Below are 26,823 nucleotides of genomic sequence, written 5' to 3' on the forward strand. Positions count from 1 at the left end.
AGTCTGCTACTTAATCATCCAACTGGTGCAAATAAAGCATCAACATCAATGGAAGTAAAAAACAATAATCTAATTACTAAGACAGACCCTTGTGCGTGCCAGCTTGAAGAAATTCAGTGTTACTGTACTACTCGGATTCTATTAGCTACCATATCCTCCTCTTTGCTCAAACTTGGGGCACATTAAATATTTCTACATGGTTTCTATGGAACAGATCTGACATCTGACAACTCTTGGCTCCGGAACAAAGCTGACATCTTAAGCAGGCCTGGAAGGAGTTGTGATGTGCTAGCCCCTCCATGAGCCACTCACCTCTGAGCTCCAGAAACCCCAATGATTTTCTGTGTTCTGGTTCATGTGTCTTTTAGAGGACTACAGTGCACAACCCCCAAGAATGAGCCTCCAGAAACTGGGAGAGGGAGAAAGCCTACAATTTAATATCTATGTTGTAGCAGTACTTCTTGTACTACCCACAGTATGAAGGGAAAAGTGGCAGCTGCTGCCCAAGAGAACTTAATTAGCATATTTATGAACAGTTTTGTTCTTTATTTCTCTAGCTTAGGTACTTATATGGCCCCCATTACCATATTGAGAGCCTCATAATCTAACATGTTTATCCTCACTGCACCCCTAAAAGGTAAGGATGTATTAGCCCATTTTACAGTTGGGGAACTAAGGCACAGAGAAACTAAGTGACTTGCTCAAAGTTACACAACAAGCCTATGGCACAGAAAGGAACTAGAGTCTCCCATCCTCTCTCAACACAACACATAAATCCCTCCCTCTCATGACCAGCAGCAGCTGAGAGACTCCGATTTGTAGCCCTTGGTAAGAGGACATTCTATCAGATAGAATTACTGATTTATCACTCCAAACTCTCAAACGTAGCTCCAACTTAGAGGGCGTTTTTTAATTACAAAGAGTTCCCAGACAAAAACCTCACACATTAGCACCAAACAAGGAACTGAAAGAAATACTAACATGTGGTCTCTGTAATGATTTGAATTGAATACAAGTAAAATCAACCTTTTTTAATTTTTAAGAAATTCTAACTTATGTCAAGATTCACTGGTATGCTCTGGCTGCTCTACTTGTGGTGGTTTTTGGGTTTTTTTTTTTGGTTAAAGATTTTTCATGTTGCTACTCAGTTCACTTAGATGCAAGACGGTAAGTCACAATACTCTATTTTCAGATTAAAAGAATTACAACAGATTTACATCATATGGTTCTTTGGGACTGGGACAGTATTTTTGTTTTGCATTTAGTACAGCACCCAGCACAATGGGCACTGGTCCACGACTAGGGATCTTAGGTACTACCGCGTTAAAAATAATAAATCAAGAGTTAATTCCGCATACACCAAACCACCTCTGATTTGTAAAAGCAGCAAAGAATCCTGTGGCACCTTATAGACTAACAGACGTTTTGGAGCATGAGCTTTCGTGGGTGACTACCCACTTCGTCAGATGCATGTAATCTGACGAAGTGGGTATTCACCCACGAAAGCTCATGCTACAAAACGTCTGTTAGTCTATAAGGTGCCACAGGACTCTTTGCTGCTTTTACAGATCCAGACTAACACGGCTACCCCTCTGATTCTTAACCTCTGATTTGTAACCTGTGTTCCTAACAACACAAGGAATGTATAAGATCAGAGTTAACATCTGAGAGTTGAACATATAGAATATATTTATTCACAGTATTACTGCAACGATTTCCTAATGTTCTCTTCAAACTCAGGCACTGAACCAGACATGGCTTTTCTGCACACCCAGATTTCAAAGATCCTTCCTATACCCCAGCCATCAACTGCATTTAGGATGGGGTTTCTGCTTTTACTTTTAACTTACCATTAGTTAAACTATATTTATTAATATTTAAAATAAACTGAAGAGTTTTAATATGTTTCTAATTAAATAGCTGTTATCCTCCTTTTGTATTTTTATTGTGAAAGCATTAAGCTTTTCTCCCCTTGGTATCTTTGACAAGAGCTGTGATCTCCAGAAGGAAATGCAGCACGTTTACTGCACAGGCCAAGACGCTCGGAAGCAGAATATAAAATGATAATCCCAGCTCTGCTACGAATTCATGGCATTTGTATAAGTTTGTGCTTTAAGGCAAGAATCCATGCACTGATTTTCAGAGGGTCCTGAGCACCAACAGTTCCAACTGACATCTCACTTACACACTGTAGGTTTTCAGCACCTCTGATAATCACGTTCTAGATGTCTAAAATTAAGCACTCAAATTGAGACCATCTTTGAAAATGCAACTTATCCTCAGAACCTCAGTATCACCATCTGTAAGATGAGGGCAAACAAAATACAACTACCAAGAATTGCTGAATCTCTTGATTTTGAGAGTTTCACAATATTTGGTATGGTACCTAAAGTCCTAGCTACAGAAGACAAATGATTACATGTGAGTGTTGACTTTCATTTAAAAGAAAAATTCTCTAGCCTTCAGAATTCCAGAGGAAACATGAACTGAATATACTCTAAAGGTTAAAACCAAACAGAAGGCAAATCAAAAGCACTCAATTTTCGGGGAGTTAGGGAGGATGGTTTAAATCTCATTTTTAAGATCTGATTTAAGATCTGATTTATGACTTTTAGATGTTTGAGTTTGGCTAAACTGCCTACAAGGGTGTTATGAAGATTAATATTTGAAGAGCTTTGAAAGTGGGCAGTGCTGTATAAGTGATGTGTTACTTACTACAACTTTGGAGAAGATAGTAGTTTAGGGCCTGATTCTGTCATGTGTCTCACGCTGACCTATATTTTACTTGGGAAGAAGTTCTACTGACATCAGCAGGAATACATGCAGAGTCAGGTACTACTCAGGGAGAGTAAGGATGGCTGAATTGGGTCCTTACCTGTGTATCTGGTCAAATTCGTTTCTGTCAACCAAAAGTCTTCCTGTAGTTTGAAGGGGTATGGTAATTTTCTTCCACCCTTGTCCTGTATTTAGACTTGTTGTGCGCTGTTGAACAGCTGCTGCATTTCACCATAGAAGTGGCACTATTTAATTCTGTAACACCTTTTGTACAAAATGCTTTATGATCCTTGAATGCAGAAATGCCTTCACCCACACTCTGCTTAAATTCATCTGTGTTCCTATTCTGAGAAGGTTATATTTGTAACAGATCCCCACTCACCCACAGAGTGGAATTCTGATCATTCTAATCCAAGTAGCTGATGCTTACTACTTGTCACGTGGCACTACCCAAAACTCCCAACCATACTTGGGAACCCACTGGTCAGAGCCATACTAAGAGACAGTCCCTGTTCTGAAAAGCTGGAGATAGTTGTTGGCAGTTATACAGCAGCAATGAGGCATGTGCCACCTCCAAACCAAGATAGCTTTACAAGATTAGAACTTTGAGCCTAGAACGAGTTACATGTCAAATTGTGCACAGTCTCACGTGGAAACAGCATGATGTCCCTATTTATGACAGGATGATGCAACAAAGATGCATGTGAATAGTGCTGGCATTTCCTTTGATTTGCTGCTGACAAGGAAGTTCCTTCCTGAATAATGAAAAGGCATCACCTAGTGCAACAAGAGAGAGGGTGGGGTAGAGGACAGAGGATGCTGAAAGGAGAGGCTTTTTGCCCTTCACACAGGGAACATTGTAGCAGCAGGCACAGCTGGTGGTAGACAAAAGGGAAGATTCTCTTTACCACTTGAGCGACTTACCTGAATAGCCTGGCGTCCTTGCTGAGCATCTGCCAGAAGTTGAATGGTGAGGGTTCTGGAATCCTGGAGGGCATCTTGGAGGTAGATAAAGCTATGACCCACATGTCGTCCCATGGTGCATTCCCGGCAGATAGGGACAGAACAAGTGTCACAGTAGAAATGTAGCACCTAGAAAAGGACACAGGAAAAAAAATTGTATGACACACTAAGCCACCCACAGAAGAAAATAAGTATCTTAACCATAAGAGGAGATATTATGAAGTGTTCATAACAGCTTCCATAGAGGAAAAGCGATCCCTCTTGTAAGCAGCCACTCATACATGGACAAAAATAAACTAGAAGTGTTATTGTTTTCTTTGCAATACAATACCAGGATGTCCATCCCACCCTTCTCTCAAGAACGGAAACCATCTGCCAACACTCACCCATTTGGGTATGTCACCTATTGCATACTTCGGATAACTTTTCTTGCATATACAAACATTGCATAAAGTTACTGAGCCATTTAAATTTACTGTACTATTGTTGCACTGGGCACATCAAGCAAAAAAACAAGGACAATCCTCTCTCTAATATTTCAATTTAATCCGCAAGACAGAACATACAAGGCAAACTGGATGCAAAAGCTTGCCATCATCATCAAAGGTGGTGTCAAAGCCAAGAACTGCAGCAATTCTCTTGCGCCAGCCAGCACTTTCAGTGTCAGTGGAGCTTCTGGGAAGAAGCTGGAATTAGGCGGAAGAAACTATACCCTGTAAGTTAGTTACAGAATTTAAAGATTAGCCTGTCCACATTTTTAAGACAAATGGGACCATGTTGGTTAATAAAACTAAACCAAATCCCAAACCCACATTCACTTCAGAATGAAACTCTGTACGCCATATAATGTATTTATTCACTAGCAGTAACTGCTTGCATGTTTGCATTCCATCCAACAGAGGGAAGTGGTACACAGACGTAGCATCCTATACAGATTTGTGTTTTGTTAGAAGTTAAATCAGTTGGGCTTTAAAAAAAAAAACCAAAAAAAACCACAGATCTGTGGAGGAGTGTAAAAACCACCAAACAACCTCAGAATAAGAAAGTTCAGAGTGAAATCTAAAACTCTAACTTATAGCTACACAAAGCATTCTTGACATAGTAGATCATAAAAAGTCCTACAAAATCCAAAATGCTGTCAAAAAACCAAATTCACTGTATAATGCAAGTAAAGTCTTATACCATAAGTCAGGTTTTCCATTGCATGATAGAAAATCTACTCCACAGGAATGACCAAAAGCAAAACAGAAACAAGAACCAGGTAATGTTCATCTGAGCATGGAACGGTGGTGGGGTGGGAGGCAAGGCAACCAAATCTAATGGCAACCAACATTCTCCTGTACCAACTAGATTTTTTTTTTTTTTTTTTTTTTTTTGGAGGTGGCGGCTCGGGGGAAGGAGACTACCATCCTGATTCCCTTTTCCTAAAATTTACTCAATTTATTGATCATAATAAGCCAGGCAAACAGGCTCATTCCTCTACTTCGTGTGGACACATTTCATATTATGTAGAAACATTATCTGTAGCAGTAAACAAGGTTGCGTGCGTGCAGTTAATCTTTATTTCTGGGTAAGTTTTTGAAGGAGGTTTTCAACAAAACCTTTTTTAAAAATGAACAGTAGTACTTGTGGCACCTTAGAGACTAACAAATTTGAGCATAAGTTTTCGTGGACTATGCATCCGATGACGTGGGCTGTAGCCCACGAAAGCTTATGCTCAAATAAATTTGTTAGTTTCTAAGGTGCTACAAGCACCCCTGTTCTCTTTGCGGATACAGACTAACATGGCTGCTACTCTGAAACCTTTAAAAAATTAGTTACATTTCTGAACACAGACTGTTCTGCTAGAGAAATTAAAGCATCCTTATTAACATCTGAACAAGACTGATACCTCAAACATTCTAAATATTTTGAACATTTTGAAAAATATCAAGCAGCTGTAAGTTCTAAATATTAAATTTGGAACTGTGCATCTTCCTGTACTAGAAAATTCCTTTTGTGCATAATGTGATAAGTCAGTTTACTGTATTATAGTTTTCTCTTGCAGCGCTGTATTTTCAACGTAAGCTTACAAAGAACATACATGAAATATTGCTGGGCCATCCAACTTTTAAACAACTGGGGCGGGTGGGGGGGATGAAAAGCCATGCAAGGTATCAAGTCAAATAAATCTGATAATATTCAAAAACATGCAACATGGATTATGTATCTCACTATCAAGGACATCAGTGGAAAAGAAAATGGCGATCATATGAGCAAGAGTCCAGCAGCAAGTTAAACCTGTCATTAGCTCTCTCAAACAGCTAATGCCAGAAGCAAAGCTAGGGCAAAGGCCAGGGAACTGTCCTGTCACACAAATCCAGATGCTGCTGCTGCCCAGAACACAATGCCTAACATACGAGTCATTCAGGCCACGGACAGAGAAATTAATTAAGCAGTTGCTCAATCAACCCACTCCCGCCCTCCCTCGCCTGACAGAATATGGATGCAAATAAAGTAATCACATTTTTAATGAAACCAACTAACAAAGCTGACAATTTTATTTCAGATATGCAGATTACATAGGGAACATGGTAAAATCTTAAGGCAGAATTGAAAAGCCAACCTTCTCATTCGAGTGAGAAAGCTGTCGACAATTTTCTAAGGCAAAGGTCCCCAATCTGTGGGGCACGCCCCACTAATGGGGCAAGGAAGAACATTCCAGAGGCTGTGGCAGGGGCCTGGGCCAGGCCCCATGGAGGGCAGGCAGGAAGCGTCACCCAGCCCCACTCCTGGCCTGGACCAAAGCCCCAGATGCCTGGCCCCATGCCTGGGGCCCCAGCCTCAGCTCTGCCCCCACCCCCAGCCTCAGGCCCTTACCCCGTCCATGTCCTCCCCCTCCCCCGCTCCAGAGCTGTGACCCCACTTCTGGCCCCGGCTCGGAGGGAGTGAGGGAGCACGGATGGGGTGGAGTGCAGTACGTGAGGTAAAAAGTTTGGGGACCGCTGTTCTAAGGTGATGTATCAGGAGGCTTTGCACTGTAGATTTAATTACAAGAGAAAGAGAATCAACGGTGGACCACCACTTAATATGACCATGCTTACTCCAGCTCCTCCAGCTCCACCACCCTTTATTAAAGTTAAGCTTTTCTTTAAAAAATTATATATATTTCCCCCCCCCCCCCCCCAGAGACCAACATATGTTCACTCTGCAATGAAGATGACTAGACAGTGAAAGGCAGCTGGAGGAGGATAGAGGAGTGTAGTCAACTTCAAAATGACCTGCTAGAATCTTCTAAACCAGCAGTTCTCAAATTGTAAGTTGCGATCCCAAAGTGGGTCGTGACCCCCTTTGAATGGGGTTGCCAGGGCTGGCTTAAATTTGCTTCAGCCCTTGGCAGCAAGACTCAGGTTGCAGGCCCCCTGGCCTGGGGTTGAAGCCTTGAGCTTCAGCTTGGCCCCCCTGCCCGGAGCGGTGGGGCTTGGGCTTTGTTCCCCCCCCCCCCGCACCCCCAGGGCAGTGAGGCATGGGTGGGCTCAGGCTCGGTCCCCCCTCCTGGGTTCATGAAGTAATTTTTGTTGTCAGGAGGAGGTCGCGGTGCAATGAAGTTTGAGAACCCCTGCTCTAAGCACAAGTTGGAAAAGGCAAAGAGTGCATTTGGGAGCCAACTTCAGTTTTAATTCTTATACCTTCATACAACATAATGCAACATATTAGAGGCAATTTAGCTGCACTGGTTTCTTTATTTATCTGAGTGTTAGAGTCTGTATATACCCCAATGTACCCGCAAAGAATAAGAGGGCCAGACTGTCCCCTTTGTTACTATTACTGTAAGAAATTCAGATCTATCTGGATGACGGAAGGGAGTTGTGTCAGCAGGGCTCTGTGGGCAGAAGAAGCACAGCATCATGTCCACTGACAGCCAAATCCACAACGAATTAGTAAGAAAACTGACTGCCATCATTTATTATTCACAGTCTCCTTCTCTGAACCCAACCCCAAGGTTCAGGGCCAGCAGCGTTTCCTGTCCCTCGCTTGTTTTTTGGTAGTGTTTATTTTGCTTCCCCCACCACCAAACAGGGCCACCTGAGACCAATAAATCTAATGGACTGTGATATCTGTAGCTCAGAATAAAGTTTTGTATTGATTCTAATTGGGAAGGATTAAGATCTAAACAAATCTTGCAACAAAACAGTAGAGATTCCAGTTTTTTCTTGCAGAAGAAAGATACATATAAGGGTTCTGTTTCAAGCAGACAAATATGTACTAAATTTGTAGAGAACCACATATAAAGACTCTTCTAATCTGCTGCTCCCCCACCCCCAATTCCCATTTCTGGCGTACCAGACTGAAATCGGAAGGGTTTGGCTCATGATTATTGGACATCATATACATTTTAAAAAACTATGACTAGTCCTGGATTAATAAAAACACAATCTGTATAAGGATAAAAAGTTAATCTTCCATTACAGAAGAGCATTCTATCATGACAAAATGTATTCATTTAATCTAATTTTTAAGAACAGAATTAGGTTTTACGTTTGCCTCAGACAAGTTTCAAAAGATTTCAAGTTCTCAACCACAACCCCTAAAACCAAACATATATAGCTACCCGGCAAAAATTTCTCTTTCTTGCTGTATATTTAACATTTGAGGGTGCCTTCCACTTAAACTGTTATTTTGTTGTTTTTAAAAACCGTAAGGGCGGGAAGCATACGATTGTTTTTTTCCCTTGAGAGACTTCATTTTTTGTCCCACTTGAAGATACACAGATAATGAAAGGGCAGGGGCAGATTGCCACACTGTAATTTAACGGATGGGATTTTGGAATGACCTCTAAGCCATGATAGCGTTTTTAACTGCTGCCCATTCATCCGCAGTTCCCCAATTTAAGAACAAATATTATGTGAATATAGCCTCAGAAATAAACAGCCATCTTGTGTGGAGCAGGCAGTGTAGAGAAGGAAAATAGGAGATAAAAGATACCCTTTCCTCCTAAATTAAAAAAAAAAAATTAATTAGGGATCACATGAACTACGTTTACTGGATTTACTTTTGGTTTTGTAATGATTACTGGGCTGTTCTGCTCTAAAGACAGTTAAGGAATAAGATATTTTATTTTTTATTTTTAAATATACCATTCTCCACTTGTTAAGCTCTGGGCAATTTTAGTCAGTTACCTGTAAGACTACTAGAAAGATGGACATGAAATATGTAAAAAGGAAGAGTAACAAATGTTCTTATCACTTTGAGAAGTCCAAATTATCACAATTAATATTTTAAGAAGCTCACTCAAAAAAAAAATACATCATCCTGAGAAGGAGAAAGGCAGGAAGGTATTGATGGGAATGATTTTAAAGATGGTTAACAGTGAGTTATTCCAAAAGAAGTTAACCATGGGTTGATTATTTCCAAATAGAAAATATTTCCTTAAATTGATGGCATACAATTTTAAATACAAAACAATCAAGGCAGCCTCCTTCAAATTAAACTGTCAGTGAACCCTATCAGAGAGCTATTCATCTTTTACAGCCACAGGAGCCCAAGAAATACGACAGCAAGACAATAAACGTGATTGCTTCAGGAAAGGCTGTACAGTGCACTGTAAAAACATTTTACAACAGCAGATTCCTGGGTGTCGTCCTCCCAATTTTTTGGTCCCTCTGTTTTCAAAGGGGATGGGGGGATGGGCGGAGATGTTGTTAAATGTCCCCTGGGATTCCACAGCAATCAATCAGCATCTGATGAATGGCTACTAAAGTTAAACTCTGACCCGACTCTACAATTCCCACACCAGCTCTCCCCTTCTTACTGTTGACCAGCTTCCAGAATGCCCCACCCACCTACCTCCCCTCACCAAAATTTCCGAAATACCAGGCACAGACAAAAGCACTGGAATGTAGTAGCCACGAGGAAAAATTCAGTGAAAACAGCAGCTGAGGAGCCTTCTCTTAACTTGTGTTTAAAAAGTGTCCTCTTGGTGAAGCCAATGGGTGCCTTTTCGCCCCACAGCTCACATTGAAAACATTGATCTCTCTGTAAAAAATGTGTATTTTTAAAAATGTGGTTGCGTGTAGCTATATCTCTAAGAGGGAACAAATAGATTTCTTCAAGTTCTTATGCTATCCCAGCATCATATACACAAACAATATTGACACTGAATGTGATGGACAAGAATAGTTTTTAAACCTACGACATTAAGAACCTACTGATGGAGACAAAATACTTGGAAGTTAAAGAAAGCCAGATATTAGGGCTCTAAAGTTTACTGTAATGTTTACACATTATTTCTCATTCTACCCTAGGAACAGCTACAAAATATATGGTGAAAAATAGCAGCATGGGGGGGAAAATCAAGCACCTAAGGTTTTACACTTTTGAAACAAGCTCAACGCTACTTTTACGGAGTCCAATATCAATTTAAAAAGGCAAAAAGCATACCTATTCCATTCAGCCCAGAACTCTGGAAGTTCACAGAGCAAAATGCATTTCACTTCTTTTAGCTGTATTGACTACTGCATCTATTACTGCTGTTGCTTGCTCAGTAGCAAGTGCAGTAGTTAAGGTTGTGAGGCTATGAAAGTTTTAAAATACTACAAACATTGTAAACACATTTTCCAATTAACAATGTGTTTGGTTTCTGTTTAAGAACAATGTTTTAGACGAGTTTGAGAAAAGTCCTTTTGGCTGTGTGACTTCAGAAGCATATTTTTTCATCCTCCCTTGCTTGGGGGTGGGGGAGAAAAAAGCAGCATATATATAAAATAAAAATCAAGCTATGTGAAAAATGAAGATTTGGGTTCCAATACTAAAATTTGTGTGAATAGTCATAGCTCAACTACAGTCAATAGAGCTACAACAATTTTACTCAAAACGTTGTTATTAATGGTTCACTGTTAAACTGGGAGGACGTATAAGTGGGTTCCTTCCGGGTTCAGTCTTGGGTCTGGTACTATTCAATATTTTCATTAATGACTTGGATAATGGACTGGGAAGTACATGTCTAAATTTGCAAATGACACCAAGCTGAGAAGAGTTGTAAACACTTTGGAGGACAAAGTTAGAATTCAAAACAACCATTGCAAATTAGAGAATTAGTGTGAAATTAATAAGAGGACGTTCAATAAAGACAAGTGCAAAGTACTACATTTAGGAAGGGGGCAAAAATCAAATGTACAACTACAAAATGGGAAATAATTGGTTAGGCAATAGTACTGCTGAAAAGGATCTGGGGGGGTGCAGTGGATCACAAATTGAATGAGTCAACAACAACAGGAAGCTGAAAAACAGGCTAAATATAACTTTAAAGTGTACTAACAACAATGCTGTATGCAAGACTTGGGAGGTAATTATTAATTCTACTCAGCACAGGTGAGGCCTCAGCTGGAGTACTGCATCCAGTACTGGGTGCCACGCTTTAGGAAAGATGTGGACAAACTGGAGCATCCAGAGGAGAGCAACAAAAACTATGAAAAGTTTAGAAAACCTGGCCTATGACGAAAGGTTAAAAAACTGGGCAAGTTTAGTCTTGAGAAAAGATGACAGAGGGAATCTGCTACCAGTCTTTAAATATTGTAAGGAAGGGCTGTTACAAAGAGGTTGATGATCAATTGTTCTCCATGTCCACTGAAGGTAGGATGAGAAGTAATGGGCTTAATCTGCAGCAAAGGAGATTTAGGTTAGATATTAGGAAAAAAAACTTTAACTTAGGTTCTGGAACAGGCTTACAAAGTGAAGCTGTGGAACCTCCATCACGGGAGGTTTTTAAAAACCAGTTGGACAAACATTTGTCAGGTGAATGGTCTAGATTTACTTGCTCCTGTCTCTGCACAGGGGCCAGACTTGATGGTCTGTTGAAGTCCATTCTGGCCCTAGATCTGATGATTCTATACACCCGGGGAGGGTTAGAGAGAGAACATGGCCCTCAAAGTTTACACTTCTGGTATATTTGGCAGTTAGTGACACTATTAAGTCATTAAAAAGTGGTAAAGCCGGTTTTGTAGGTCCTTAACTTTTTCGAAGGAGCAACCTTCAAACTATATTTTTAAAATAAATTATATGCATGTATAATATGAGAAGGTGCTGAGCTTGTTGGTGGGTGATTAGTTTACCTTAGGCCTGGTCCACACTACAGCGTTAAATCGATTTAACGCTGTACCCGTCCACACTACAAGGCACTTTAAATCGATTTTAAGGGCTCTTAAAATTGATTTCTGTACTCCTCCCCAACGAGAGGAGTAACCCTAAAATCGATATTACTATATCGATTTAGGGTTAGTGTGGACGGAAATCGAAGTTATTGGTCTCATTCTTTTACTGAGCTACCCAGAGTGCACCGCTCTGGAAATCGATGGTAGCCTAGGACCACTGACGCACACCACCGAAGTAATGTGCCTTAGTGTGGACACGTAAAATCGATTTTATAAAACCAGTTTTATAAAACCGGTTTTAATCATTTCGATTTTATGCTGTAGTGTAGACATGGCCTTACTGGCATTATCGAAGGAAGTGTCCAATTGTAAGCTACATTCCAATCTTCTTTAAATACAGTTTAGCAGAATTTAAAGCTGTTAAAACACACATATCCAGAGCTCTATGTTGAAGTACATAATTTTATTAATCACCTGTCTATTAGCTTGTATGTCTGAATGTTTTGAAATGTAAATATTTAGTTTGACAATAAAACTCTGATGTTAAGATTGTATTTTCTATACCATCGTAAGAACCTACATCACAAACCAAAAACTAAGAACCTTGGAATTCCTTAGTGTGAATACAGAACAAATCCACAAAAAACTATATCATGAAATCCATGGCAGGACACCTGAAAATTAAAAAAAAAAAAAAAAAAAAAAAAAAAGTCTTTGTCTTGCACCCAAGGTGAGCTGTTCCTCAATAACTGCTGAGCTCATGTCTGCTTTTAAAACTGAATACCAGATCTATAGAACATTCACTCCAAAATCAGGGTTAATCTTTGTCCAGTAGGATTTTTACAAGAATACTGGCAGCATCTTAGGAAATGCTAAAACTCTTAAACCAGACACGCCAACATGAAGAGAAGTTAAGCATCAGGAGGGATACCAGCTAATGATTTAGTGCTGCTCAGCAACTTGAGCGCAAAATAATGCTCTTTAAGTCTCCATTTAAAGATCCACAAAGTTTAAGGACAGAAGGGGTGATCAGATCTCCTAGTCTGAACTTCTGTCTATCAGAAGCCATAGAATTTCATCTAATTACTCTTGTATTGAATCCAACCGCCAGTGTTTGGCTAATGAAGATCTTTCAGAAAAACGTCTAGTCTTGATTTAAAGATCAAAAGATGGAGAATCCACCACTTCTTTTGGTAGTCTGTTCCAGTGGTTAGTCACCTACACTGTTAAAAATCTGTGTCCAGCTTCCAGCAGTTGGTTGTCTCTCTTTGCTAGATTAAAGAGCATGTTAGTACCCAGGTATTTCCTCCCCATGAAAATACTTCTACATGGTTATTAAATCACCTCTCACTCTTTTTTGATAAAGTTAACAAATTGAGCTCTTTAGATCTCTCAGGCCAGGTCTGTACTCAACAGGCTTCGATGGTATAGTTTGGGTATCACTTAAACAAAGCAATTATATCCTCAAACAAAATCTCTGATGACTTCATGTGCACCAGAGAAAAGCAGTAATACAAAAGCAGTCATACAGTATAAAGGTATTACATCACAATTGCTTGCTTAGATCAATGCTGAATTATACTATCCATGTAAAATAAATATTGGGTTTTAACTTATCACAGAGCATCTTATTCCCGGAAGACAAATTAAGATATTCTTCTTTGAGAACAAGTTTTTGTAAAAGAGACCCAAGACCACGCTTATCTATTCTGATTAATATGCTTGTTACTCTTCATTTTTAGGAGGATTATACTTGTGTGTTGTATGAAGGATGATTCACAAAAGCATTTTCTGGTGATGAGCAACTGTGCTCAACTCCCTCTAAGCGAGCTCTTACACTTAATGTTTGTTTTGGTAGACATAGCTGTCTCAGCAGCCAGAAGGGCATTTCAATAATCATACAACAAGCATTACTGCAGTTTATTCTTTAATCCCCTGTGTATGACTAAAGGAGTGAATTCTTGTCCATCTATCATTTTATGGCACAACATACGGTTATTGCCAAGAAGGTACTGTAAATCAAAGGAAAAACATCTAAGAATAAAAAGATCTAATCACAGAAATCACCAATTGTTTATTCAAACATCTTCATCCCCATCACCATGTAGCAATTATACTGAATAAATATTGGAGTTGTTTGACTATAAATACCAGATCAAAAGGTCTTTGGTGGAAAAACCACTAATAGCTTCTAAAAAAAGACAAATATTAAGGATGAATTGGTACATGCTGAAGAGCTCAATTTCCTGAACAATCCAACAATAGATAATAAAAATCACAGGCTGGGAGTCTGGAGGTGTCAGTTTCAGAAATGTCAAAACCAAACAAGTCACTTTATCCTTTTGTTGTGACTGCTTCCAAATTTGTAAAATTCAGGTATTACCAAGTGAAATTCTATGGTTTCAGGTTTCAGAGTGGTAGCCCTGTTAGTCTGTCTGTATCAGCAAAAACAAGGAGTCCTTGTGGCACCTTAGAGACTAACAAATTTATTTGGGCATAAGCTTTCGTGGGCTAGAACCCACTTCATCAGAGGTATAAAGTGAAAAATACAGGAGCAGGTATAAATACATGAATGGATGGGGGTTGCTTTACCAAGTGTGAGGTCAGTCTAATGAGATAAATCAATTAACACCAGGATACTAAGGGAGGAAAAATAACTTTTGAAGTTTGCAAATTATGGATACCATAAAGACTGGGAGTGGTTGGGTCATTACAAAACCTAAACTTAATTTCCTCAATACTAATTTCTCCCTACTGTTACTCACACCTTCTTGTCAACTGTCTGTAATGGGCCACTCTCTTACCACTTCAAAAGTTTCTCCTCTCTTGGTTTTCACACCTCAACTGCTAGAACAGGGCCTCATCCTCCCTGATTGAACTGACCTCGTTATCTCTAGCTTGCTTGCTAGCACACATATATATACCTGCCCCTGGATATTTCCATTACATGCATCTGAGGAAGTGGGTATTCACCCACGAAAGCTCATGCTCCAAAACGTCTGTTAGTCTATAAGGTGCCACAGGATTCTTTGCTGCTTTTACAGATCCAGACTAACACGGCTACCCTCTGACACTTGGTCTCTAAGGTGCCACAAGGACTCCTCATTCTATGGTTTGTATGCTGATCATCTAGGTAGACTTTTCTGGCCTGAATCTATACAAATTAACACATCTACTCCACAGGGTGCAGTTGTAAATCTTAATTCATTAATCTTAAAAGTACTTTGGAGATATTCTGATAAGAGGAACTGTAAAATATACACTAGCAGCAATAATTTACCCTCCCTTGGCCAAATAGCAGGCAGTTAGATTTAAATAAGGTGAGGTCAAAGTTTCTCAGAACAAAAATATTTCTTTGAGTGAGTAACAGTTTTGCTACTTTCCTCTAGTACAGTCATGTAATCTTACACATCTCCTCCCTCCCCAAACTTTTTAAGTTAGACATTTATTGCAAGCATTCCCTGTCAAGGAGAATAAGCTAGCAATACTGCTGTGCCTGGATTTTGGCACTTTGTTCATACTGCTACCGTGAAGGCAGTTTTGGTTCTGGACTGGGGTGGGGAAGGGGCGATGGACTACAGATTTCCCCTCACCTCCTTCAATATACCACCATAAAAATTTAGTGCATGTTGAAACTAGTCATTCTATAGATAGCTCTAGTGCCTTCCCTCTGTCACTCACAGGCAGTAAATTAAAAAACCCATTCAATTACTTTTTTAAAAGTGTTCCTAAAATATATCCCACACATACACCAATCAAGAACTTGGCTGAGGGGGGGGAAATGGCATTCCTACATGTATTTTGAATCAGCAAGGAAAAGAAAATCCCTGCTGAACAATGTTTTTAGAAACAGTAATAATGCATGATTCAGGAATATCTTCTTTGGCTCTCTTGATTTTAAAAGTGTTTCCCTCCCCTCCCGCCCCATGGCCTTTATAGCAATCCAGATCTTACGATTTTTTTTGTTGATCTTAAGCCTTGTCTAGTGTACAAAATACCTTTTGCTTACTACAGGATCAGCAATAAGTGCAGCTAAAATGGTGCTGAGCTCATCTGCAACAGTAGGCAAGGACAATTTAGTCATCGCTTTTAAAGGCTAGAAGGACAATTATATCTAGCCAGACTAGAGAATTTCACTCAGTAATTCCTGCATCAGATGTGTGCTCAGCACAGTTCAAGCACACCCACTGCTGACACCCTTGTCATCAACAGGTATCTTCTTCAGAGGCACAGATAAGGTTGCAGAACAATTCCACCCTAGAAACTGTTGGAGACTAATCTGAGGGAGCCAGGAGTTAGTTTGTTTTATTTGTTTAGAAAAGGAGAGGAGGCAGTAGTCAACTTAACTGGAATCATTTACATTTAGGAGTTTTATCATGGCCTCTGATCAGTACAAAGAAAATGCAAATGTGGGTTTAATGTCAATCTGTTACTGTAAGCAGTTTCAACAACGAAGCGTTAACTTGTTTAAAGTGGTTCTATTGTTACAGTATTCAAAAGTATTAACATTTTTAACAAGAAAACAGCGTACACCTTTCAGCGTTAAAAGAGGTTTACAGGTCCAGCTATTTTGTCAAACATCTATATCTGCATACGATATAAGGTGGGCCAGAAACCCAATCCTAACAATATTTTAATTAAAAATAATACTATTAGTACAATGTTGATATTATCTATTTAAACTTCCACACCCCAGAGGGAGATGTTATGAGGAAATGCTAAATGCTTCCACAGCAACCTTATTTCTCCCACATTGCACATATTTGCATTTACTACTTTAGATACTTTAAGTGAGAACACTAGCTGTAAGCTTTATGGGCTTAAATGTGTAAATATAAAATGCTTTGTTAGCAGTTTACATTCAAAGGAAAAGGAAAAACAAATGGTTTCTGTGGTGCGGACAGGGGATAGCCACATATATAAACCAGGCTCCCCAGCACAGTAGAATTAAGCTACTGAGTCAAGTCCCCTCATTGAAGGCCCTTTAAGTATGCAACCTGCCTTGTCTCAAACTCTCTTCAAACCATTCTTGCATCTGGCATAAGTGTCTCTGAATAGGATTTGCAAACAGCAGCTATCCTCTTCCCCATATCTTGACAGTTCTTATCCTGCAGTCCCTTTAGCCACCTATTTCTTAATTAAGATTTGTTGTTTTAAAAACAAAAGGTTTAAAAACTGAGTATTACAATCGTATATATTTAAACACCAGCATCATTTTGCCTCACTCTACAGTGCAAAAACAGTACACAGTTGAGGTAAGGAAAGTTATTAAATCCAAACTACATTAAGCTCATCTAAATCCTGCCAACAGTTTACGAAGGCAGGTATTCTAGCCAAATTTAATACCTTTAAAGAAAAAAATAAGTGACGAAGGGGAGGAAGAGGATTTTGAGTTTTAAAGTAACTACATCTCACTTAAAAAGCAACCAATGCAAGCCAAAAAACAAACACCTGCACCCTCAGGCTCCTGTGGCTCACTGCTCTCTAAAACCAACCTAGGGCATTAGTTTGTTATTATTTCATCAGAAAGAACAGCTACAGAATCAGCAACATCGTTTTCTGGAACTCCCCTTTCCCAGTAATAATCAGACCCAATCCTGATTCACTTAAGACTTAACAAGATCACAGCTTGAGGTGATATAGCCACAGGCCATAAAAAAGACCAATAAAAATTTTAGAAGCCCATCTGTTCTGCAAGATTAGCATCCTATGCTTATTTAAAGGATCAAGTTTGAACCCAGCTTTCAGTCACACTGTGGGTCTTCAAGGAGCCACGTAACCTGGGTCCCTTGACCAAGCACGGTCTGCCAATTTATTCTGACAAATTTACTTAGTTGTGTTACTAAGAAAACAAGAAAAAGATTTCACGTGAATATAGCGCTCAGGCAGACGGGTTGTCTATCTAACCCCTCAGTGGTCTTTTCACAGCAAGTATAAAGGCTGGTCATGTTAGGCTGCTTTCCCTCTTCCATTATCACCCCTTTAATAGCAGGCTCAAGTTATAGATTTTATGATCATTAGGGATCAACTTGATGCAACTTTCACCTCACATTTAGAATATGCAGAGTGTATATCATTCTAATCCTAAAAGGAAAAACCATTATGCATAACTCTGGTCCTTTACTAAACATAGCAATAGAAAAATGTTTACAACATGAACTGCCGGCTCACCCTGCAAGTTCTCAGAGACAGTTTTCTGCCACCTCACACTTCCTTTACCCTCCACAGACTCACACAAGATTGCATTCTCCATGATGAGAGATCGTGGGTATGTCTACACTGCATTTTAAAACCCGCAGTAGTGAGTCTCAGAGCCCACGGCTACAGACTCTGGCTCACAGGGCTCATGCTACAGACCTAAAACCACCTGTGTAGACATTCAGGCTCAGGCTCTGAAACCCAACCGCCTTTCCCAGGCTTCAGAGTCCATGTTCCAGCCTGTAGCCCTGGGCTCTGAGAATTGCTGCCTTGGGTTTTAAAATGTTGTGCAGACATACCCTTTACACCCAACAAGATAATCTTTCATCCACAAGTTTAAACACATTAAGAGTTTAAAGCTACAGATGTTTTTAAGTAAAATGTAGTAAAAACTAAGAGAATGGAAGGTAGGTTTTTACATTCAGTTATGTTTTGTTTTTAAACAGACATAAAAGAAATGGCGCTTTAAAGAGATATTATCATTAAGATGCATTGTTGAGTCTGGATTTTAATGCAGGGCAAGTGTTCAAATCCTACCATCATATACCAGGAATTACAGTTAGGTGGTAGAATAATCTATAGTCTCACTGGAAAGATGCAATCTGTAGCTACAAAAATGAGTCAAAGTTCTGTATTGCTCCTCTCTTTTTTTAAACTAAGAGGATTTTGTTGTTTTGCCTTCAATTCAGAAACGCAAAGTTACATCTGTTACAAAGTCAAAATGCAAGTTACATCTGGAAACAGACAAAAGCCAAATGCCCAGCCGTTTTGGAAAATTAAAACACTGGGTCAGATTCAAATGAACTAGAAAGCCAAGAGGTCAAAGCAGCATTAAATCATTAGTTTCCCAGCTGCCACCAAGGCATAGAGATGACCTTTGATTTTGTAAGAAGTGGCCTAAGCAATTTTCTGATGGCAGTATGGACAATCTGGCAGAGTGCAGGGGGGAAGGAAAAGCCTTAAAGGCACAAATTAAACTATAACCTTTCCATTCAAACACATAGGCACCAATCTTTCATGTGCCTCATATTAAGGTGTGTTACTATCTTTATATTCATGGGGTAAGTTACATGTAAAAATAAGTCACAAGTCTTGTGGGATTGTCTTTTTTCCAGCATAGTTGAAACACGGGGCAGAATGTAAATTAAGTAAGTATGCTTTTTTAGATATCATGTGCAGTCAATTTTTTGTGGTGGGGATTTTTCTTAATCTGTCAAAAAGAGTATAAAAATGACAGTTAACAGTCTCTTCTGTTGTTTTTTTTTTTAAAACCTACTATTGTTACAAGTATCACCTAATTCTAATGTAAGTGCAAGAAATTAAGTGGAAAACCAGCACATTGTATCTAGTCCCTCTGTACAGGCAGTTTTTCATATACACCTCTACCTCGATATAACGCTGTCCTTGAGGGCCAAAAAATCTTACCGCATTAGAGGTGAAACCGTATTATATTTAACTTGCTTTGATCCACTGGAGTGCTCAGCCCCACCCCCTACCTCCAGAGCACTGTTTTACCGCATTATAGCCAAATCCGTGTTATATCGGGTGGCATTATATCGAGGTAGCGGTGTACTTGGGACATACTGAAGTCAAGAAAAGGAAGGGTAGTGTATTATTCTACCCTTCTCCTAGTTTCTATCGTTTTGGGTCCCCTCTCCTGGGAATAGCGACAATGCCTGTCTTTGCTGCTGTTGTTCACAGTTCTGTCAACCATCAGCAGAGACACAATGATATAGTTGTTCAGGTGTTGTAGTTGTGTCAGTCCCAGGATAGTAGTGACAGGGTGGATGAGGTAACATCTTTTATTGGACCAACTTCTGTTGGTGGAAGAGAAATGCTTTTGAGCTACACTGAGACTTCTTCAGGTCTGGAAAAGGTATTCAAGCCTAGTCTACGCTAGAAATTTATTTCAAAGTAGCTATGTCTCTTAGCAGTGTGAAAAATCCACACCCCGAGAGACTTAACTATACCAACCTAACCCCTGGTGTAGACCAGAACTAGGTGGCTGGAAGAATTCTTCTGTTGATCTAGCTACTGCCTCTTGGTGAAGTGGATTACCTACACCAATGGCACTCCTGTCGGTCAGCATGGGTAGTGTCTACGCTGATGCACTACAGCAGCACTGCTGCGGCATTTTAAGTATAGACAAGTCCTCAGAGTGCCACAGCTAAATACAAGCTGGAATAGATTATTTAGCATAAGTAGTTAAAGTATTTAAGAGACCATTCAAGGTGAAATGTCTCCTTAACATAGGACAAAGAGTCATAGGACAAAAAAGGAGGGTTAGTGGGTTTCAGGCTGCTGTAATAAGCCCCAAATCCAGTGCCTTTATTAAAATCATGATTTTTAGTTTCTAGCAAAGTTACGACTAAGCTCCCAGGCTCTTTTGAAGATGTTGGGCAGATTTCATTCAGGATAAGAACTGAAAGTAAGTCAACACTGCAAGTAAAAATCCATGCCTGGCCTGTGCCAGGTGACTCAGGCTCACAGGGCTCGGGCAATGGAGACATTTGGGCTCGGACTGCAGTCCAATTAAACAGCCCCTTTGCAGGAGACTTGAGCTTGAGCTATCAGCCAACTGTGGCTGTCTAAGGCATATCTTGAGAGATCAGATATGGAGTGATCATTTTGTGAAAAAAGTGTTCCCCAGAGGTTATATGGTGTTTTTGTCTTATTTTTTAGGTGAACATCCATTTGAGAGTATAATGATTGTCTGGTTTCACACACACACACACAGTTGTTATTGGGGCACTTAGTGCACTGGATGAGGTACACCACATATTGTAATAGGCATGCATATATGCGAGAGAGAGGGGACCAACAGATCTTGAAAGGTGCGTTGTGAAGAGCATTGATCATTGTAGCAGCGGAGAGATGTCTGCAAGTTTTGCATCTGTTGTTTTGGCAGGGTCTGATAATGCTTCGAGTTGGTGGGTTCTGGTCTGCAAAGAGACTGCTTCGGATGATGAACTAGGGAGTTGTTTGAAGGCCAGAAGAGGAGTCTTGGAAAGACTTCTTTCAAGACCTATTGAGTACGGGTTGTAATTGTTTAATGAGGTCCTGTATGGGTTCTAGTGGGAGCAGTGAGGATTTATTTTTTTTTAACTCCTGTATTGAAGCAGGTTCTTTAAGGGTATTTGGGTGGCTCATTCCATGATGCAGTCTACTTCTCTGGTGTAGTGTTCTTGTGTACTGAAAGCTGTTTTAAGTGTGTTATAAAGCATATCCCAGACTTTCTCCTCGGAGAATATTCTGTGGTATCTATGTACTCAGCTGTAGATAACAGATTTCTTGGGGCATCTGTCATGGTTACTGCATCTGTGGAGGTAAGGGAGGTGATCCATGCATTTCCTGAACATCACTTTCTGCAGGGATTCCTTGTTGAGGTTGATTGCACTGACCAGGAAGTTGATGCTGGTGTGGGAATGTACTAGAGAGTGTTTCCTGGATGGGTGGTGATTGAAGGTGTGGTAGAAACCTATGAGGGAGTTTATATCACCTGTCCGAGAATGAAAATATAATTGATGTATCTCAGTATATCATTGGTTTCATAGTGCAATTGTCCAGAAACTTTTCCTCGAGGTAGCCCATGAAGAGTTGGCATATTGGGGACCCAATCCCAGTACCTATGGCTGTTTCCATGGTACTGATAAAGCATTTGTCGAGGAATGTAAAACTGTTATAGCAAGGATGAAATGGATGAGTTGGGCAGCATGTCTGGGATGGATATCTGAGGGTGTCCATTGTCTTGTAGATATTTCAGGCAGGCAGTGATGCCATCATCACGAGGGATGATGTCTTATAGGGAGGTGACAAGGATGGTGCTCAGAGGCAGGTTGTTAATGTTGTGGAGTTTCAGGAAGAAATCCGCTGTGTCCTGAAAGAAATTGAACCTTTGTGTGGTCAGCGGTTTGAGCATGGTTTCTATGAATGCAGATATTCTTTAAGTAAGAGTGCCTTGACCAGATTTGATGGGTCTACCTAGATTCCTTTGTTCATGTATCTTGGGAAGCGTGCAGAAGTTCCCTGAGGTGAGTTCATTGGGGAGGAGGTGGTAGAGTTTCTCTTGGAGTTGTCTGGGGAAGATCTGATATCCTTAAATTTCTGTGTGAGCTATGCTATGGGGTCTTCGAGTTCTTTATAGTAGGTGGAGTCAGAGAGTTGTTGGTTGGCCTCATTGATGTAGTAGTCAAGGTTGAGAACTACATTGGCTCTCCTTTGTCTGCTAGTTTGATCACTATCTGATGATTGGGTTTCAGAGACTGTACAGTGGTCTTCTCGGTGGAGGAGAAACTGTGATGGATGTAATGTTTGATCAGGAGAAATCTTATCTGTGAAATCCTTAAGCAAAGGAATGATCAAATGCGGGGCTTTGTCCACTGCAGAGCATCCAGTCAGATGAGTCTTTTTTCTTTTGGCTGTCACAGAATATCAGGGTCGGAAGGGACCTCAAGAGGTCATCTACTCCAACCCCCTGCTCAAAGCAGGACTAATCCCTAACTCAACCATCCCAGCCAGATTTCATCAAGCCTGACCTTAAAAACCTCTAAGGAAAGAGATTCCACCACCTCCCTAGGTAACTCATTCCAGTGCTTCACCACCCTCCTAGTGAAAAAAAGTTTTTCCTAATATCCAACCTAAACCTCCCCTATTGCAACTGGAGACCCTTACTCCTTGTTCTGTCATCTGGTACCACTGAGAACAGTACAGATCCACCCTCTTTGGAACCCCCCTTTCAGGTAGTTGAAAGCAGCTATCACATCCCCCCTCATTCTTCTCTTCTGCAGACTAAACAAACCCAGTTCCCTCAGCCTCTCTTCATAAGTCATGTGCTTCAGCCCCCTAATCATTTTTGTTGCCCTCCACTGGACCCTTTCCAATTTTTCCCACATCCTTCTTGTAGTGTGGGGCCCAAAACTGGACACAGTACTCCAGATGAGGCCTCATCAATGTCGAATAGAGGAGGAAACGATCAAGTCCCTCAATCTGCTTGCAGTGCCCCTACTTATACAGCCCAAAATGCCGTTAGCCTTCTTGGCAACAAGGGCACACCGTTGACTCATATCCAGCTTCCCATTTACCGCAACCCCTAGGTCCTTTTCTGCAGAACTGCTGCCTAGCCACTGGGTCCCAAGTCTGTAGCAGTGCATGGGATTCTTCCGTCCTGAGGGCAGGACTCTGCACTTGTCCTTGTTGAACCTCATCAGATTTCTTTTGGCCCAATCATCTAATTTGTCTAGGCCCCTCTGTATCCTATCCCTACCCTCTAGCGTATCTACCACTCCCACCAGGTTAGTATCATCTGCAAACTTGCTGAGGGTGCAGTCCATGCTATTCTCCAGATCATTAATGAAGATACTGAACAAAACCAGCCCCAGGACTGACCCTTGGGGCACTCTGCTTGATACTGGCTGCCAACTAGACATGGAGCCATTGATCACAGTCCGTTGAGCCTGATGATCTAGCCGGCTTTCTATCCACTTTGTAGTCCATTCATCCAGCCCATACGTCTTTAACTTGCCGGCAAGAATACTGTGCTAAATAAATACTTTGCTAAAGTCAAGGAATAACGTATCTACTGCTTTCCCCTCATCCACAGAGCCAGTTATCTCATCCCAGAAGGCAATTAGGTTAGTCAGGCATGACTTGCCCTTGGTGAATCCATGCTGACTATTCTTGATCACTTTCCTCTCCTTTAAGTGCATCAAAATTGATTCCTTGAGAACCTGCTCCATGATTTTTCCAGGGACTGAGGTGGGCTGTAGGTCCCCGGATCCTCCTCCTTCCCTTTTTAAAAGATGGGCACTACATTAGCCTTTTTCCAGTCATCCATGACCTCCTCCAATTGCCAGGAGTTTTCAAAGATAACGGCTAATGGCTCTGCAATCACATCCACTAACTTCTTTAGCACCCTCAGATGCAGCGCATCCAGCCCCATGGACTTGTGCTCATCCAGCTTTTCTAAAAACAGTCCCAAACCACTTCTTTCTCTACAGAGGGCTGGTCACCTCTCCCCATGTTGTGAGGCCCAGTGCAGAAGTCTAGGAGCTGACCTTGTTCGTGAAGACCAGAAGCCATAAAATCATTGAGTACATTAGTTTTTTCCACATCCTCTGTCACTAGGTTGCCTCATTCAGTAAGAGACCCACACTTCCTTTGACTTTCTTCTTGTTGCTAACATACCTGAAGAAACTCTTCTTGTTACTCTTAACATCTCTTGCTAACTGCAACTCCAAGTGTGAATAATGACTGTCGCAGGGATGTGGTAATTGTAGGTGATGTCCTCATTGCTGTGGAAGAATTCTTTGAGGCAGAGTTGGCGAAAATTCTTTTAGTTCTCCAAATGTTCATATGGTATCAGGTTCTGTGGTGGGGCAGAAATCTGGGGAGTACAGATAATTCACCTCTGGTTAGAGGTAGTCTTGATAAAATGATGATGTTGGGCTGTCATGTGGCATCCATGTGGTGGGTCCTTGTGTCACGGTTTCTCCCAGATGTGGTGCTCTGTGGGTTATGGAGTTGTTGTACTTGGTTCCACTTTTTGTTTTTGTGCTGGATGGCTGTCAGTTCCACTACCACCCACCTGGTTCTAGGTAGTGGGCAGTTTCACTGCAGCCAAGTTTTATAATACTGCTGCTTGACAGAGATACGGGCTGCATCAGAGGCACTGAAGCAGTCTTTGAGTGCAAAGTGAATACGGTATTGCCAAAGAAGCGTAAATATTGCTTTAACAACCAGCTTCAAAAAGATTTTCCATATTTACAACGAACCAGAAAAGAAACATCTGTATTATGTTCAATACGCCAGTTAGTATATTCCCTTTTGAGTGGAGGGAGGACATCTACAAAAGAACACAAAGGTACCATGAACCATAAAGTTGCTTGTACAGCACATGGTAGTTCACGTTCTGTTACTGATTTTTTTTTTTTTGCAAGGTTGACCCGACAGAGTATGACCTTGCTTTGCAAGAAGAAATATATACATATCATACCATTAGACAAAAATCACAGTTCACAGGTCAATGGACTTTACTTCAAATTTAAATAAAATTCAGCAACCCAAAATTCTCATGTATGTGGACAATGTGTGAAGCAACTGTTGTAAATGTTTTTGCTCCATGGACAAATGATGAACAAATTGATGACTGGAAAGATACTGCTGATGCATCAGATTCACAGACATGTAAAGTTGCTTCCTGTCTTGCTTAACTATTTCAAGATTTATGACGGCAGTGTATGTGTGCAAATTAAACTGTGGATTTTACCAAACTTGAAGGAGAGACATCAGAACGATAAATCTATGTTATCAATAAGGAACTGAAAATAAGTTTGCGGCATTCTCAGCAGGGAATACGAACACAAACTTTGGCAGCCTATGCAGACATTGGTGTGCAAATTTTCTCTTCTAAGACAAAGTTTAAAAAGGGAAGTAATTGTCCTTGGATTCCCTGCTCGTCGTACAAAACTATGCCCAAAATGCAAAGGATACAATCCTAGTGGACACTGAGAAGATTCTAATTATGATTTTTGGATATTTTCATATTTCTGTGGAAAGAGAAAAAAGTTTGAGAGTACATGGGACAAGAATACTGGAATATACTAGGATACCGTAATGCCAGATTGCTGACAATGTTACCTGCTTTAGAGAGAATCCTTCAACTGAGTGATTGAAGTCATTTTTCTTGTCAGAGGAAAAGTGAAGTGCCCAGCAGTTCTTCACAAAATATTTGAAGAACCATGTACCAAACTCTGGCTTGCTTTTTATCCATGCAAACATGATACTTTTTCATCACACAATCAAATCGATTGAAGGAGATGATAGCTATGCTGTAGGGTTAGCCGATATCTTTTAATCTCAAAAAGAAGTTGGTTGCAAGGTATGAATACTTTTCTGACTAAAACAGGCACAAACTACTTGGAGACCTAGGAGGAGTGGGGGTCGTGACACATCAGTGCTATCTTAATGTATCAAAATCTTTCTTCGATACATCCATAGAATACATATGTGCATGGGGAAAGCATACTGGCGATTTGAAGTGTCTGCTTTTAAATAAATGTCCTTTAAGATCAGAGATTTGAACAGTAGTCGAGTTACTGCAGAAGAAATGCCCAAATGTGACAATTAATGAGAATGCACTGTTTGAAGAAGAAACTCCGTTAAATGAGTTTGTGACAGGGAAACCACATGAATGCAATGACACAACTACAAAGATCACAGCATGTGGCAGATGGGATGAGGCATTCTTTTTCCTGAATAGTGCGTATTATTTGTAACCAGTGTCTGAAAGCATATCTTTAGTGTGATGTCACATCTGTGGGTGATGATATGCATATTTGTTTTGTATTTATAGTGTATATGTGCAACTGTTAAAACAGTAACTGCTAAAAAAACATTTTCCTCACTATGCTCCACAACTTACATGTTCAGTGTTGGCAACTTTGCTGTGCTCCCACCCTGTGTCTCCCCAGATTTGGTTTTCAAAACATGGTCACCTAATCTAAAGGGAAGCATATCCATAGGAGTGAAGTTAGGCTATGATCTGGCACAGTACTTAAATATGTGCATAAAGTTCAGCACCTGAGTATCCACATTGAAACTAGTGCTTTGTCAGATTGGGGCCTTAGTGAACGCATGACTAAGGGCTGGTCTACACTGGAGGGGGTATGTGTGTTTCGGACTAAGATATGCAACTTCAGCTATGCTATTTGCATAGCTGAAGTCAAAGTATCTTAGTTCGACTTACCTGGCTGTCCTCACG

At 40.5% G+C, this 26,823-nt stretch overlaps 1 protein-coding gene across 1 annotated transcript in view; it reads right to left on the bottom strand.

Moving 5' to 3' along the window:
- TRIM71 (tripartite motif containing 71) overlaps positions 1-26,823 on the bottom strand; it is an 83,064-nt gene that overhangs the window by 16,997 nt on the left and 39,244 nt on the right. The window contains exon 2 of the mRNA XM_050938351.1: positions 3,700-3,867. Coding sequence (XP_050794308.1) covers positions 3,700-3,867 — 168 coding nt within the window. The remainder of the gene's footprint in view (positions 1-3,699; positions 3,868-26,823) is intronic.

This window comes from Gopherus flavomarginatus, chromosome 2 (assembly GCF_025201925.1).
Source record: "Gopherus flavomarginatus isolate rGopFla2 chromosome 2, rGopFla2.mat.asm, whole genome shotgun sequence".
Lineage (NCBI taxonomy): Eukaryota > Metazoa > Chordata > Testudines > Testudinidae > Gopherus > Gopherus flavomarginatus.